Consider the following 18733-nt stretch of genomic DNA (forward strand, 5'->3'; position numbering starts at 1 on the left):
GAGAGGCTTTGAAGAAATCTGAGGCTCTCCCATTCACTAGAGGGGCTATCTAGGGCTCACTGATACAGGTCTTAACCCAATTGACGAATTTGGGATCAAACCCGAATTTGTGCAGAACCTCAAATAGAAAACTGTGTCTCACTCTGTCAAAGGAACTTTCTAGGTCTAGCTTGACAGCCATGCCTTTCTCTTTGCGGGCCATATTGGAGTGGATTGCCTCTTGGACCAGGACAAAGTTGTCCACCATCTGTCTTCCTTTGATAAATCCTCCCTGATTCGTAGGAATGATATTCGGAAGAATGGTTTTTAGTCTGTTGGCAATAACTTTTGTGATCAGCTTATAGCCTATATTGCATAGAGATATAGGACGAAACCGGCTGAAGGAGTTGGCTCCTTTCTCCTTGGGGATGAGGGCCAGGAAGGCCGAATTAGTGCTTCCCCCAATTTTCTGGCACTCTTTGGATTTCCTTATCATTCTGCATAGATCTTTCTCCACTATCTGCCAACAGGTTTGAATGAAACCGACAGTGAAACCGTCGGGGCCCGGGGCCTTGTCTGGTTCCATAGCGAAGAGAGAGGCCTTTATTTCATTGTTAGTGATCTCAGCATCCAGGAAATGATTATTTCTTTCAGAAACCAAGGCGGGCACCTCATTCACGATAGAAGGAGGGTGATCGACGGCTTCATCATCACTGTAGAGATTTTTGAAGTGGATGAAAGCCACATTTTTTATGCTTCTGGTGTCTCTATGAATAATGATCTCAACTTTGATTTCTGAGATGGAGTTGAAGCATTTTCGGGCCTAAGCTTTCTTTTGGAAGAATGATGAGTTTCTATCTCCCGCCTTGAGCCAAAGGCTGCGAGATTTTTGTCTCCAAAATTCTTCTTCTACCAAGCTAGCCTTGAGGAACATGCGATGAAGATTGGCCTCCCTGTCAAGTAACTCTTTAGTGATCTCAGCGTTTTCCGAAGCTAGTTGATGAGATTTAAGGCGCTCCTGGATCATTTTCCTTTCCACAGCAAGGTTTGGTAAAGATTTTACCCAGGACTTTAGAGCAGATTTAACTCTCCTGAGTTTCTCTTCCCAGACAAAGAATGCAGAGCCTTTGACAGGGAGCTTCCAGGTTTCATTTATCAACGGCAGGAAGGACGGCTCCTTGGTCCAGTGGGTATTGAACTTGAAAGGTATGGGACCTTGATCTAGATGAGCCAACAGCTCGAGTTTGATGGGACGGTGATCGGAAACACTGCAAGGGAGGATATTCATTCTAGATTCTAAACCAAGAAGGAGAAAAGAGCTTTGGACAAGAAAGCGATCTAACCTTGCAGCGATGTGGCCAGGCCCGATTCTTTTGTTGGTCCATGTATACTTCCCAGCCGAAGGCTTGATATCGATCATATCCCAATCGATCAGCAAGTCCTCCACCCATTCCCACGCCGGATCTCTGACGATGTTTCCTCCGCGTTTTTCAGCCACTGATAATGTTAAGTTGAGATCTCCTGCGATGATGATGTTATCTAAGTCTTCAGTAGCTGCCAGATTCCTGATGGAATCCCAACAGTTCTTTTTCTCTGCTGAGCTGACGGGAGCATACACATTGATGAGGGAGTATGTCGTATCCGAGTCTATATGATGGATTTTTGTGAATAACCAGTGAGTATTTTTAACTTCCTTGAGCTTTGTGATCGTGTTTACATTCCAGATGGAGCCCAGTCCACCAAAAGCACCACGAACTGAGGCTGCTAGACCTTCGCTTTGTTTCCACAGCTTCTTGCCGATCTGGAGGAAGGCATAATCCTCCATTTTAGTCTCTTGGATGAGGAGTAGGTCAGGTTGTTCAGTTCTTATCAGACTTCTTATAGCTTCTTCTTTTTTTTCTGCCCCCAAACCCCTGCAGTTCCAGGAGACAATCTTCATCACTTGCATTTTGAAGAGTGAGCTCCTTTAGAGCTCGGGGGCTGGTTTTGTACTTCTTCAGGGTATTTTCCAAGAGCTTCTCAAAGGTTGGTCGACTACCCTGAAGTTTGTCTTTGTAGGTCTCTTGTTCTCTTTTTTCCCGCGCTGATTTCCGACCCCTCAGTGATCTTCTGGCCGAGGTTTGCGAGGTTTCTATTGCTCCTTCTTCTTCTGATTCCTCCGAAATTTGCACCTCCTCTATCTCTACAATGGGGTTCTCTTTTGATATGTCTTCATTACTTTCCACTTGGATCGATCCCATGGGGGGCTCTTTGGGGGTTGGTCCTTCTTTCTGGAGATCTGGTTATAGGGAACCTTCCGTAGCTGTGCTTAATGGAGTATATTTGTTTCCTTGTTCTTCCTTGACAGGGGTTTGATTGCTAGGGCCAGCCTGTGAAGCAATGCCTTTCATATTGCCTGGACGGTTGGCTCTGTGGGTATTTTTGGATCTTTTGACCTGGGTCCAACCTTCATCCTTGCCTTTCTCCATTTCAGTGTTCTTTAGGCAGTTTCGAGCAAAGTGGCCATAGACCTGACACTTCCTACACTTGAACGGGAGCTGCTCATAGTCCAGATTCTGAACATGGGACCAACTTCCAACCCTAATCTTTATTGCCTTGGGTAAGCTGACTTCCAAGTCTACTTCGACGCAGATTCTTGCGCAGTCGAATTGGTCTTTGTTATTTGCACGATCGATGAATTTACCCAAGGTGTTACCAATGTGCTTTAGAGATTCCCAGTTCCAGCAATGCATAGGCAGATTGGGCAGCCTAACCCACACAGGAACGGCTGTGGGAACGTCCACGAAGGGGTCAAAATCAGGCGTCCACTTGTTAAGATACAACCCTTGAGGACCCATGAAGTAAGGCCCATTGCGGAATATCAGATCCTTGTCCTCTTTATCAGTGAATTCAAACATGAAGAAACCCTTCCCCAGAAAATACGAGGTGACTCCATTCTTAATCAAAGGAGCCCAGTTTCTAGCTATCCAATTCTCCGTGGATTTGGGGGAGGGCCAGAGGCCCGTGAATTGGCCTACCAGGGCTCTCTCAGCCAGCGAAAGGGTGACCTTGATCGGACCCTCCGGGGGCAGAGAAATCTCTAGAATGTCATCCAAACGTTTAACGAATTTCGCGGCCTCGGAGGCTTTCTTCTTTGGCAGGGATTCCAGGAGCTTAAGAAAGGCTTCTGCATCGGGAGAGGGAGGCAGAGGGGGCGGATCCATTGGAGCAGCCAAGCAACAGATCAAACCCCGCAAGCCATCGCAGACAAGCAGGGGAGCTCCAACAGAGGCACAGCGCGCAGGGCACCGTGAAGGGGAGCGACACATAGGCCCGCAGGGGACCAGCGGCAGCAGGCCGAGGGCCGAGCCAGGCAGGGGCGCAGTGCGGTGGCTAGGTCTCAGACGCGAGTCCAAACGCGAGTTTTTCCGCAACGTTCCTTTTCACACATCATAATTATTAACCTTGTAAATTTACATATTTTATTTTAATTATATATATATATGAAGATGAAAATAAATTCCATTTTTTTAAAATAAGTGAACTTTAATTATATAATAAGGAATATAAATATATATTAAAATTTGATTTGTATAAAATTTTTGCGAGATAAATTTATTTACCAACTATGAATTAGTTAATTTATTTGGAGTTTAAACTTATAAATTTACAATAGATAAAAGATTGTATATGGTGCAAAGATAAAGAGAAAGTAAATTTTTTTTTTTCATGATATTTTTCAGATTAATTTTAATTAAAATTTGCATAGATAATTATATATATATATATATATATATATATATATAATTATTATTATTTTTAATTATAATTTTTATTTAGAAAATATTTGGTCCTCATGATGAAGCACACTTGTTGGTTCGAATCAACCAAAAATTTCTCTTATGTGATTTCTATCAAAAGAATTTTCTTAAAATATTTTGTTTTTAAAAAAATATGTGCCAATTTGAAAATAAACGAAATTACACAAGCCAGTAAGAAAAAAAGACTTGTCCAAAATCAAATGCTTCAATTGTCATGAGCACTATGCTACAAAGTGTCCACCCAAAAAGTCTAGCAAGAAGAACTCAGGAGGAGCAGCAAGTGAAGCCTTGGCTTCACAATTTGAGCTAGACTTCACCCTTATCACATGCATGGCCAACACTATGATAGAGAGTGTGTGGTACTTGGACTCTTGTGCTTCGTTCCACATGACAGGGTGTAGAGAGTTTTTCAGTGACTTGCAAGAGAAAGATCTCCAGATGCATATTGACCTCGGGGATGACGGAAGGTACAATGCTACCAAGATTGGTACAATAACCTTTAAGATGGAGCCATGATCCCCTCTTCGCCTCAAAGATGTCATGTTTGTGTCGGGCCTGAAGAAGAACCTCATCTTTGTGGCAGTCTTGGAAGACCGTGGCTATGATGTGATCTTTAGCAAAGATAAAGCCTTTCTGAGACACATAGCCACTAGACAAGCGAAGCAGATCAGTGTTCGCGTGAAGAACCTATATAAACTTGATGTGGAAGATTGTGTTGCATTAAGCAGTAAGGAAGAGATAGTGCAAAATCACGATGTCAGTGAACTTTGGCACACAATATTTGGCCATTTGTATCATGGTGCCTTAAAGATTATGCAGCAAATAACCACTGACCTCCCTAAAGGATCACTTGAGCTGCAAGATGTCTGCAATGGTTGTACCTTTGGGAAGTATGTGAAATATACATTCCATGATCGAGACAACAAATCACATGCAATTTTGGAAAGAGTCCACTCTGACGTTTTTGGATCCTTTTGGACAACCTCCATTGCCAGACATAAATACTTTGTTATTTTTATTAATGATTTCTCAAGGAAGTATTGGATCTTCTTCATGTGGAAGAAGGATGAGATATTATCAAAAATTTTAGAGTCCAAGGCACTAGTTGAGAAGGAGACCAGTAAGAAGGTGAAGGCTCTCAGGAGCGATAATGGAAGTGAGTATGTTTCAAATGACTTCAAGGATTTCTGTGCAAAAGAAGGCGTTCAAAGAGAGTTGAAAACACCCCACAACCCATAATAGAATGGGGTAGCTAAGAGGAAGAATCGAAGCATTGTGGGAGTTGCGAGAGCTATGCTACATGACCAAGGCTTTCCATTTTGTTTGCAGGCAGAGGCATGTAACACAATAGTCTACTTGTAGAACTAGAGTCCTCATCAGATTCTTGATATGATTACATCGGAGGAGGATTTCTCGGGGAGAAATTCAGATGTGTCTCACTTTATAATTTTTGGAGCCTTTGTTTACTACCATGTCTCCAAAGATTCGATGAAGAAACTTGAGCCGACAACAGAGTTGGAATTTTTTGTGGGTTACACCAAAACTGCACACAACTACTAGGTGTACTTACCTTCCCTCATTATGATAGTTGTGTGAAGGGATGTAAACTTTGATGAGGAGAAAGGGATGTCGTTCTCTCTTGTGAGGGAATTTCATATCCCACCAGAAGAGGAGCTTTAGCTCCAAAGGAGGAGCCTCAAGTAGTTGTGGAGTAGCCACAAATGGAGGATCGAAGAGGAGGTGAAGTGGAGATATCCACTCAAGCAGAACCATCTAGAGAAGGTAGGAAAAGAGCCATAGAAGCTAATAGATTTATGCAGGATGCGAGGGATAATGTGGGAGCTCCTTCAAATTTACATAGGAAAAGGTGGCAACCAGAGAGGTACACTGGATACATGGCTCTAATGGCTGAGCTTATAGAGACTGAGCCATCCTCTTTTGAGGAAGCAGTTGAGCAACCTATTTGGGTTGATTCAAAACCATTTCTATACTACTTATTTTCTTTTCTTTTCTTAATCAATCTGTTTTGTTTTCTAGTGAACATATTTCCTTCTCATTTCACTATAGCTTTGGTGGATCTCCCACATTTATCATAAAACTATCATTTTTGGACTAGATTAACACCTTTTTTGTAGAAAATATCAACCACAGTCTATGTACATATCATCGAGGTAACTATGTGAACTACTTTTCTTTCCAATGACCTTTGCAAAAATCACATCCCACGTACAGGTGTGTATCCCTTTTTTGATATATGAAAATAATTTGCCTATATGGTGGTGGGCTGGTTGCAGGTGTTAAGGATAATCGTTCAAAACTAGAAATGATCTCCTCAAGCTTGGGTGGAACTTCTTCTCAGGTTTCCTTTGGAGAATCAATCATCAACCTCTAGTTTTATCTATTCTACTAAAATAGAAAAACTGGTTAATTTACCCGATATATGGCAAACCTTCACATTTCCCATCGAACCAAAAGGAAATACAACTGCAGTTCATAGCCTTCTCAGGTTCGAAATTTAAGTTAACCCGCGTGCACATTCTGGAGTGAAATCCGTTGGATCTCATCCCTTCTTAATGAACAACTGTGATTGATCCAGCATTCAACTTGATTAAACCACAGTCGATAAAATATCGCGTTCGAAATTTATATTAATTCCTGTGCATTTTTCAACACGATCACTGACGGATATGACTCCTTCAAGCAGACAGTCATGATTAATTGAGCTATTAACTTAGTTTTATAATTTATCACATTTGTTTTTGGAATTAACGTCTGTGCTTGTTAGCATGCGATCACTGTTAGATCTGTTGCCTGTTGATCAGACGGTTCAGATCTTCTCCTAGGGTTCTCACAAATTTTGTCAGGGTTTTCTTCGTTCCGCCAAGAATTTTCACTTCTGCCAAGTTTAGCCTGTCTGTAAGTTATATTTCTTAAAACATATCCAGACTATTTGATACACAGTGAGTGAAGATTTAAACGCGATAACACAAGATTATATAGAATCTAGTTCTAAAGGGCCCAAACTGGAAATCAACAGAACTCAGAATTATTTCGAAGGAAATTAAAACCTTCGGGATTGACCATTCATGCATGGTATACACAGAGATACAGAGAGATTCCAAACTTTACAGTCAAATCCTCCTCAGCCAAATCCCTTTACATTAATTCAAAACTTACATAAATACCTATACATAGAACAACGAGATCCTAAATCAATGGACCGAAATTGCGTAATCCTATATAATTTGCATGATATTCTCCTCAAGAATCTCAACTAAGCCTAAATACTTGAATTAATTACAAGATAATCCAAATACTAAATTATAGCTCAAATCCTATCTAGAAAGCTTTGTAAAGTGACAGCTAAAGTATCCCACTCCTTTGCTTGTAATTTTTTTTTTGTATTTTTGGAATAAAATTCGAGGCCATTTGTCTTCAAGCCTCATGCTCCTACATCAGACTCCTAAGGATAAAATTCTTCGTGGGCTCCTGTCCATGAGCTCTTCTACAAAACTTCCCAACTTCTGTAGCATGGCATCTGTCATCCAGGTAGCATCAGCAATTGGTTGATCCTTCCACTTAACCAAATACTAAAAATACTCCTGTCCTCTTGTCCTTTTAAACACTCTTGTCTAAAATCTATTCTGGTTGCAATGCCTTTGTTGTTGGTAACTATTTTACCCAATCAACCTCTTGTTATTCCTTATCTTCTGTTGTATCCTCTGCATTTTCACTTTCATACCTGTACAAATCAACAACATTGAAAATTAGAGACATTCCAATATCAGGGGGTAATTCAATTTCATATGCATTTGCAGAAAATTTCCTCAAGACTCTACATGGTCCAATTTTCTTAAAATTTAACTTGTTATACTCCCTTTTTGGAAATCTTTCCTTCCTCAGGTGTGTTAAAACCAAATATCCAATCTCAAAATTAACTTCTCTCTTCTTCAAATCTGCTCTGCTCTTGTACTTTATGTTGTTATCCTGTAACTGTTGTTTTATCTGTTCATGTATTGCTTGAATTTCTGAAGCAAAATATTCTCCTTTAGCACTTCTCATTTAAGCTTTTCTCATGTCTCTCAATTCAGACACTCCTCTTGGGTGCATTCCATAAACTATATGGAATGGACTCTGCCCTGTACTCCTATTAGGAGAATCATTATAAGCATATTCAACTTGTGCCAAAATTTGATCCCACTGTTTTGGATGTTCACCTGCAAGACTTCTCAGAAGATTACCCAAGCTTCTGTTTACAACTTCAGTCTGTCCATCAGTTTAGTACCAACTTTCTTCCACAAGGTCCTCCAGAAATGACCAAAAAATTTGGTATCTCTGTCTGAAACAATGCTCTTAGGTAACCCATGCAACCTTACAATCTCTTTAAAAAACAGATTAGCAATGTGAGTAGCATCACTGGTTCTATAACATGGAATAAAATGTGTCATTTTAGAAAAATTGTCAACCACAACATAAGTTGAATCATTACCTCTTTGAGTTTTTGGTAAACCCAAAACAAAGTCCATACTTACCATATCCCAAGGTCTATCTGGAATAGGTAATGGAACATACAAACCTGTGTTTTGTCTCCTTCCCTTTGCATACTGATAGACTTTACAATTTTTCACATACTTCTCCACTTCAGATCTCATGTTCAGCTAGAAATAAAACCAGTTCAACTGCTCATAAGTCTTGTCTGCACCAAAATGTCCTCCAAGTCCACCACTATGTTTCTCCTTGATTAAATTTTCTCTCATAAAACAATTTGGTATGCACAGCTGATTTCTTTTAAACAACAATACTTCTTGCAGGAAAAAATCCAGCCACTTACTTCTGTCTAACAAAACATGATTTTTACAAGCTTCAAATTCCTCTTTAAAATCTAAATCTTTCTCATATAATTCCTTAAGAAAATCAAAACCCAACACTTGAATTTGACTTTCCTGAACTAAGATACTTTTCCTGCTTAAGGCATCTGCTACCTTGTTTGATTGGCCATTTATATGCTTTAATACAAAATTAAAACTTTGAAGATATTCTACCCATTTTGCATGTTTCTGACTAAGCTTTGGCTGTTGCATAATTTACTGCAATGCATGATTGTCTGAACAAAGTATAAACTCCTTAGACATCAAGTAATGTCTCCACTTTTTCAATGATTGTACAACTGCATAAAATTCCTTATCATAAGAAGAATATTTCTTCTTTGATTCATTTCGTTTTTCACTGAAATAAGCTTTAGGTCTGTCCTCTTGACTTAAAACACCACCAATAGATTCTCCACTAGTATCACATTTCACTTGAAAAGGTTTATTAAAATCAAGCAAAATTAAAATAGGTTTCTCAGTGATCTTTGTTTTCAACAGCTGAAAGTTATTTTCTGCTTCAACAATCCATTTAAATGGATGTTTATCTTTCTTTATAGTATCAATAATAGAAGCATTGATCTTACTAAAATTTCTTACGAATTTTCTATAAAAACTAGTAAGACCATGAAAACTTCTTACCTCAAAAACACTTTTTGGTTAAGGCCACTCTATGATTGCCTTTATCTTCTCTGGATCCATCTTTAATCCATCAACAGAAACAAAAAAGCCCAAATATACCAACTCTTCCTTCATGAAGGAACATTTCTTTAAATTTAGCAATAACTTTTCTTGCTGCAGCTTCTGTAAGACATAACTCGGATGTCTCATATGTTCCTCTTTAGATCTGTTGTAAACTAATATATCATCCAGATATACTATTACAAATTTACCAATAAATTCTTTCAGAACTTCATTCATAAGTCTCATAAATGTACTAGGAGAATTTGATAACCCAAAAAGCATTACCATCCATTCATACAGTCCTTCATTTGTTTTAAAAGAAGTTTTCCATTCATCATCTTCTCTAATCCTTATTCGATGATAACCACTTTTTAAATCGAGCTTTGTAAAACATATTGCTCCACTTAAACAATCCATCAAATATTCAATTCTAGGTAAAGGGAATCTATACCTGATTGTTATTTTGTTGCTTGCTCTTGAATCAGTGCACATTCTCTAGCCTCCATATTTCTTTGGACTCAACACTATTGGTACTGCACAAGGACTCAAACTGTCTCTAATCAATCCTTTATCTAGCAGTTCCTGAACCTATTTTCTGATTTCTTCATTTTCTGTGGGAGTCATCCTATAAGCTGCATTATTTGGCAGATTTGCCCCTGGAATCAAATCCATATGATGACTAATTTTTCTAATGGGTGGTAACTCATTAGGAAAATCATCTACAATGATATCACACTAATTCTCCAGCATCTCTTGAATTTCAATTGGCAAATCAAAAATTTTAGTGGAAGTAATATTACCTTGGGTTTGAAAATCAATGCAAAATTTACCTCATCCTCTTCAATTTGCTGCAAGTATTCTTTTCCACTCAGCAATAGAGTCTTTGGATTAGATTTTCTTGATGCATCCTCTTCTTCCATAAGCAAAAATGTATGATTAATACCATCTTTACCAAATTTATATGTGTTCTTTTTCCCATCATGCATAGCTCCTCTGTCATACTGCCAAGGTCTTCCCAGCAATATGTGACACACATCCATAGGTATCACATCACACAGAATTTTGTCTTTGTATTTTCCCAACTACAACTCCACTTCACACTGTTCATTCACTAACAACTGATGTCCTTTTTGAAGCCATGACACCTTGTAAGGTGTTGGATGTTTCTTTTTCTTTAATTTCAACTTCTCCACCACTTCTGTAGAGACCAAATTATCAGTACTGCCACTATCAATTATCATTTGACATCATTTTCCTTGAACCTTGCACATAGTCCTAAACAAAGTCTTTCTCTATGTTGGTTCAACAACTTCCTTTGCTGGTTTTAACAAAACTTTGTTAACTACCAAAGATTCCCCTTTCTCTAGTACATTTTCTTCTTCTTGCACTTCTTTTCTTCTTCTCCAGTCTGAGCAATAATTACACTCCTCTAATTTGTTCCTGCATTTTTTGGGCACTTATAGGCTCTGTGTCCCAACTTATTACATCTGTAACATTTGATTTCTCTTCCTCTGCCTCTACCTCCTCTTCCTATGAAAAAACTCCTTCTGCCACTTGCATCACCTTCTCTGGGTGTATGTTGACTCGAGCTGATGCTAGCTCCATCTCTAGGTGTTGTAGATATTCCTCTACCACCTTGACTTCCCCTTCCTTGGAAAGTACCTCTACTTCTGGCAGATTGCTTCCTCATGAGTTTTTCTTCAACCTTCAATGCCATCTGATAAGCCTCTTCTACTATTTTAGGAGACAACAAACTTATCTCATATTGGATCTCCATTCTGAGATCATTTATGTATCTTGCAACCTTCTCATTTGTATCTTGAATTTGTCTAGCTCTTATGCTCACCTTGTAAAATTCCTCTGTGTATTCTTTCACTGTCAAAGACCTCTGTTTGAGATTCTGCATTTGTCTATATAATGAAAGTTGATAATCACTTGGCAAAAACTTGCCTCTCAACTTTGCCACCATCCTGTTCCAATTTTTAATTGGCTGCTTATCAAGTATTTTTCCTTTTGCATGCACTCCATCCCACCAAAGTGGTGCATGTCCTTTCAATTTTCTGACAGCAAATTTCACTCTCTTTCCTTCTTCCATTTCTTCATAATCAAAGAATTTATCCATGTCATTAATCCAATCTATCAACTCCTCAGGGTTTAAACCTCCTGTATAAACTAAACCCTCAAGTCTGGGTTTAGATGTGGATCCCAACACTGATTTAAAGAATCTCATTTCAGGAGTAACTTCTGCAAGTTCCTCTTCTTCTACAGCTTCAACTTCAGGCTCACTGACATCTCCAACATCTGCATCTCCTTGATTTCCCATTTCCACTGCTTCTAGTCTAGCTTGCATCTGTTGCATAGCTTCCAACACTTCAGCATTTGCAACTGGTCTTCCTCTTCTTCGACCACCACCACGTCTTCCTCCAACTCTGAAAGCCATGTTGGATTTCTTTTTCTGATCTTTGAGATCCTGCTCAATGTTAATAGGCTGCTCTGATACCACTAATGGTGGGCTAGTTGCAGGTGTTAAGGATAATCGTTCAAAACCAGAAACGATCTCCTCAAGCTCGGGTGGAACTTCTTCTCAGGTTTCCTTTGGAGAATCAGTCATCAACCTCCAGTTTTATCTATTATGCTAAAATAGCAGAACTGGTTAATTTACCTAATATATGGCAAACCTTCACCTTTCCCACGGAACCGAAAGGAAATACAACTACAGTTCATAGCCTTCTCGGGTCCGAAATTTAAGTTAACCCACGTGCATATTCCGGAGCGATATCCATCAGATCTCGTCCCTTCTTAATGAACGGCTGTGATCGATCCAGAATTCAACTGGATTAAACCACAGTTGATAAAATATCGCTTCCAAAATTTATATTAATTCATGTGCATTTTTCGACGCGATCACCATCAGATCTGACTCCTTCAAACGGACGGTCACAATTAACTTAGATATTAACTTAGTTTTATAATTTATCGCATCTGTTTTTGGAATTAACGTCCGCGCTTGTTAGCACGCGATCACCATTAGATCTGTTGCCTGTCAATCAAACGGTTCAGATCTTCTCTTGGGGTTCTCACAAATTTTGTTAGGGTTTTCTTCGTTCCACTAAGAATTTACACTTCCACCAAGTTTATCCTCTCTGTAAGTTATATTTCTTAAAACATATCCAGACTATTTGATACACAGTAAGTGAATATTTAAATGCAATAACACAGGATTATACTGAATCTAGTTCTAAATGGCCCAAACTGGAAATCAACAAAACTCAGAATTATTTCGAAGGAAATTAAAACCTCCAAGATTGACCATTCATGCACAATATACACAGAGATATAGAGAGATTCCAAAATTTACAATCAAATCCTCCTCAGCCAAATCCCTTTACATTAATTCAAAACTTACATAAATACCTGTACATACAACAACCAGATCCTAAGTCAATGGACCAAAACTGCCTAATCTTATCTAAACTGCATGATATTCTCCTCGAGAATATCAACTAAGCCTAACTACTTGAATTAATTACAAGATAATCCAAATCCGTGAATTATAGCTCAAATCCTATCTAGAAAGCTTTGTAAAGTGACAACTAAAGGATCCCACTCCTTTGTTTGTAAACTTTTTTTTGTATTTTTGGAATAAAATTCAAAGCCTTTTGTCTTAAAGCCTCATGCTCTTGCATCATATGGACCCATCCCTAGTCGCACACAACCAGTAAATGCATCGTACACTATGTATGAATTTCATGTGCACTGCATCTCACCCGGGAGTCGATCTAGTTGCTCTCATGGGGGATTCACTCAATGAACCTTTGACATATCACGTGCGTTCGTGGCATACTAAACAATATCCCTAATTTGACTACATATTGGAAAATACCTCTAAAAATCACATTATTTAACCCCCTACCAATACGAACCCAATACACCTTCCAAATTAAAGAAACCTCTACTTTCACTAGATATTGTAGGTATTTATTTTTTCATTAACATTTTTTATACCCCTTTATATTTTTCATTAAATTTGAGATTCATTTTTTATACCTTCCAATATAAAAACCCTTTACCCCCTAATATATGCTCAATATATTATGTCATTTTTACCTCAATATATATCCCCCAATATGAACCCACGTGGTATGGTATTACTCCCTAGTGAAGCCTCATATTGCTGCTCTATCAATGAACAATGCACTGGATATATTTTTCTTTTATTTCACACCTTCATTTTCACCCATAAAGTTAAGTGCATTGGATGAATGATTCATCGTTAATGTGACTCATTGATTACAATGTGGATCCACTACTACGATCACACTGGGGGTTAATACATACAAACCATATGCCTTTGACACCAATCACTCTCCCTCTACAACTCCATGTTTACCCACTCATTCTGTCATGTGCTTCCATCCTCTACTTTTGATCGATCATTAAATCAAGCTATCACTATGTCCATACTTCATCTCAATCAAACAAACTTAATCTCTGTTGAAACACACGCCATATACAATCAATATTTTCGGACCAAATCCATATAACATTTGATGACTAAAACCATGCCAATTCCATTGTTTATGCACGTGGTTTCCTTTTGGATCAAAACAACCTTTGTGCATATCATGTAGCAATATCACACAACTTAGCCACTATGATCTCACCTTGAATGTGTTCACAACTTAAATTGTGCTTTTCCAATTCACGCTTACTAGACATTCAACCACCCATAAAAGCAAGGATCCCATTGCATCCTATTGAACAAAACCAATTTATGCATATACACTAAATTTTCTTACTGCTCTTTGCAACTATGCACACTCCCTTTTTTTGTGATGTATCATTTGTGTGATTTTATTTATCATAATACTAATGCATGTATTTTTTTCTCCATTTCTTACAGTACACCCATAAGATTCAAACTTGGTTTTTTCAGAAGAAACATGTAGCTATGTGACAGTATCCAACTCATGCATTTGAAAAACATAGAGATGATTAATACTTACACCAACTGTTGATGAGCCTTTTTCTTAGAGGAGATTGCCCTTAATTATACACATTTTGTTTCATTCTCCCCCTGGTGCTGAGTTGGCCTCAGTTTTCCTTTTGCTCCTTCCTTCTCCATATGCTCTAGAATTTCTCTTGCAGGTTACTTTGATGCATGATGACAGCATCTACACCATGACTCATTTTCTTCCATCCAGACTCCAAGATGGCAATAGGAAGCTTACATTATTTGGCCATATCACTAATATTATCACAAATAAAACACCTTATATGCCTAAGAAAAGGAGGAAAAATATCAAATATTTTTTTGGTATGCCTTTTGCTACTTGTGCCATGAAACCTAAAATCAACATATTTATGGATGAAATCATTACACATGTAACAATAACCATAAAATCATTTTTTGTACCTAGAAACTGATGGGACCATTTTTCTTTGAATGACTGCTTGTGATTTCTCTTCAACTGGCAACTTGTTTTGATTGAAATTGTTTGTATTTTTGTTTCTACAATTTCCCTAAAACATGCCCAAATTTCCGACAACTAAAACCCTTTGCATTTCTCAAACCCTTCCTTGTCACCTTCTCCAACTTCTGATTTTAATGATGATTTTCTTTATTTTTGCTACAAATTCACGCCTTGGGCTTTTCAGTCATTGTCTCTTTAGCTCCATTTAAACTATATTTTAATTCTTCTAATACTACTTCAAGTTTCTTGCAATTTCTCATATGATCTTTGAGTTGGTTGCCAATCTGGTCTTTAGTTCTCCTTGTTTTGTCCAATTGATTTTCAAGATCAAAAATTTCTTTCTTGGAAATATATTCATTTTCCTTAAGAATTTGCAACAATTTCTTCAGATCTCTATTCTCTAAAGTGAGATTCTCAATTAGCCTTGCTTGTGCTTTGTTTTCGGCCGCAATGGTCACTAATCTCCTGAGCTCTTCATCTTCAGATTCATGCACTGGAAATATGCCTTCCTTACATCTTGAGGAATCAACTTCAAAACATTGATTATCAACTTCTTCAATGGCCCCAAATTCATCATCGCTATATTGGCAAGAAAAATGATTATGACTGAAAATATTATCTACCATACCTTTTACTAGGAAGAGAGGCTCTTCAGATTTTGCAGCATTATTGATTTGTGTATGATTTTTTGCATTCCTTCTTCTTCTGAGATTGTTTCCTCTTTTTCTTCACCATGGCCCACGATATGGTCTCAAGTGATCAAGCTTCATCGAGAGAACCCTGCTCTGATACTAATTGTTGGAAATGAGAATACTAATGAGAGGGGGGGTGAACCAATAGTGCAAGCGTTTATTATCTTAATTTTTTTTATCAAAACAACCAAGAATCAACAACCCATTAGCTAACAGATGAAACAAACAAAAATTCAACATGTAAAAGCACCATGAATAGTATAAAAGACATGCACATAAATGGACACAAGTTTTTGGGTGGAAAAACCTCTCCAGGGAAGAAAAACACCCGATGTTGTTGCTACTCAAATCTTCTACTAATAGTTGAACAAATTTGCACATGGAGTAGCTAACACCCACTAGTTGGAAGACTCGACTCTTACCATAGTGTGCTAACATCTATCAGTTGAGAAGTAGCTACTCACACGACTCCACAGATAAACATCTACTAGAAGCCTCCAAAACCAACGAGCCTCGACCAACATTCATTGGACTATCCAACTACCATTAGATTGATATTCTCCTCCTCTAATCATTTTCTTCTAGTCTATGCAAGCATGAAGTCTCTACGCCTCCAACTCCTCGATACAAACCACATTTCCACATGTTTTAGAATAGGCTCTCAAACTTTCTCAACATGAGTAACCGAGTAGCCGCTCTAACATGAAAAATAATAAATTTGATAATAGCCCCAAATCAACACAACTATAGATTCACAATATGCTAGACAGAACATTATAGCACCCTCTCACTCTCTCACACCATCAACAAAAAAACTCCATATTATTTAACAAGCATATGCCAAAATAATCTCTAGAAATCTCCAAACCAATTCCACGGGAAATACCATGGTTATGCTAATACCTAGGACACCTGAACCATGGTAATCTCTAAACCAATACCATGGGAAAATACCATGGTTATGTCAATACCTAGGACACCTATGCAATGGTAATCTCCAATCAAATACCATAGACAAATATTATGATTATGTCAATACCTAGGACACCTATACGATGGTAACCTCCAAACCAATACCACATTCCAACCTATTCCACACACATACCAATACTATGGTAATGTTAATACCAAGGAAAAATAACAAGGTATTGTTGTACTCATATTCAATATTAGGGGGAGAAACCAAATCTTAATTACATCTACAACTACACACATAAAATTGTAATGTCCCCATTTTCATGCTTCTTCATAGTACAACCAGGGTGGATTTCGAGGGTAGGGGATGGCCAGGTCAATGGAGCAGGTTTATGTCATCAGGGGTTCTGATGGAGTTTTGAGGAGTTTTTATGGGGTCTGATGGCATTCACTTGGCATATTCATCATTATGAGCAGTTCCACACATCTTGTTTTTGGTTCCGTGACTTTCTGATAATTCTTGTAAAACAGGGTTATTATCTGCATAACTTAATTAATTATGCTAGAGGTGGCATTCCAGGGAGGATAATTGATGGAAAAAATCAGTGTAATATCTCATTGGAACCAGAATGAGAAGATTTATAGGATGGATTGGTGAGAAGTGACTTCCAGTGGCCGAAGAGAATATGGTGGGCGATTTACCATTTTCCTTAGTTAAAAATGACTTTAATTAAGGAAAAATAATTAATTAGAGGAAATGGGCCAAAAGCGAATTAAGTAAAATAAAATAAAATAAAAGGGGGTCACTTAAGATAAATTCAATGGAGGAACGTCTAGAATAATAATAAAATAATAAAATAAGATGCTTCTAGAGGCTTAGAGATCTATCCATTAGTTCTATAAAAGGAGGAGGAGAAGTTCATTTGGGACATCTTGGAGTTGATATTGTTTCTTGTATGAGAGGTTGAGAATGTAGTTCTATACTCCATTGGTAGCCCTAGGACGAAAACCCTCAGGCGATTTAGAGAGATTGGGCGAGCACCCATCTCCCCTTGGTGGATTCATTCAGAATCCACACACGTAGTGATTGTTTTTCTGTTTTAGTTTGGAGACTAGAGGGTCATTCCTAGCTATTGTATTGACATCTATCTATATATAATAAAGCTAGATTTTGGTTGCTACATTTCTCATTGTTCCTCAAGTTGTGACTTTTAATGAGATTTTATGCAATTTATGGGTTTATGGTTTCAGTCAAATTTCTAGTGTTTGGGTTTCCATGACAATTTCTTTTCAAGTGCTAGATAATTTGATTTGAAGGCTTTGTTCCAAATTTCTTTCGTTTGGGACATTATAGTGGTATCAGAGCATCAAACATGGCTCAACCTGTGGGTTCGGGTTTTCAGTTTTAAGTATTCGAGGGTTTATTTTGGAAGTGCCAAAGTCATCCTTTGTTGCAGAATTTTTGTTTTTGTGCCAAGATTGTTGTTTCCAGTGACTTTTTAGTGAATTTGATGGATTGAATAGGTGGAGCATTGTGATATTAATTTATCTTATTTGGAGCAGTGTGCAGAATTGGGTGGAGTAGGAAACTTGTACTAAATTGGGTCTTTCTGTATATTTTGGAATCTACCCAAAAGTTTTCTGGGTTTTTCTGGGTTTTATGAGAGGAGATCATGGTTAAAATTTCAGAAATTTCTAGGTGGTGTGCTGGCTGTAAACCAATGTTCCTTAATCATTTTATTTTATCAATGAACTGGGTAATTCATACCACTTGGTGAGATTGATCTTGGCTTGGATTTAAGCCAAACCATTTCTAGGTTTTTATGGGTTTGACGTGAGGAGCCTCAGGTTAAAGTTTTAGAATTTTTGGAGTAGTATTGATGACAAAAACACCAATTCATCTTCAACAACAATAACATAATTTCTAGGAAGTGTGAATTAATTATTTGGGTTATTTTGTTAGGGCTTTGCAACAGTAGTAAGGGGAGCTTTAAATTTTAAAATTTATTGGCTCATGGATGAGTCACTGAGGTAGCTTGTAGCCCTTAGTGCTTACCCTATCGCCACGAGAAATTTTACGAGAATATTTTTGTGAGGGTTCAAATTTAGGAAGGATGAGGAACCAAAGGAGAAGCAATCTCAAGATCTCCCAAAGCAGAGCTGAAATCAAATGAGGAGAGAGAATATTTGCTTCACATGTCAAGGAGCATGGACACTAGATCACACATGTAAAACTGGAAGAGAAGCAAAAGCTAAAGAAGAGCGAGGAATGACAAAAAACTCAAGTCAACAAAGAAATGAAGGGCCCATGTTTGAGCAGGAGC

The 18733-nt window shown here is 38.0% G+C and overlaps 1 protein-coding gene across 1 annotated transcript; it reads right to left on the minus strand.

The window, feature by feature from the left end:
- Positions 1-802: 802 nt before the first annotated feature.
- Positions 803-1804, minus strand: LOC149261239 (uncharacterized). Its single transcript, XM_089368241.1, has one exon. It carries the CDS (start codon positions 1802-1804, stop codon positions 803-805), a length of 1002 nt encoding a protein of 333 aa, XP_089224367.1.
- Positions 1805-18733: the final 16929 nt, after the last annotated feature.

This window comes from Pinus tabuliformis, chromosome 6, assembly GCF_031772625.1.
Source record: "Pinus tabuliformis cultivar Carrire ecotype Pingquan chromosome 6, CPIR1, whole genome shotgun sequence".
Classification (NCBI taxonomy): domain Eukaryota; kingdom Viridiplantae; phylum Streptophyta; class Pinopsida; order Pinales; family Pinaceae; genus Pinus; species Pinus tabuliformis.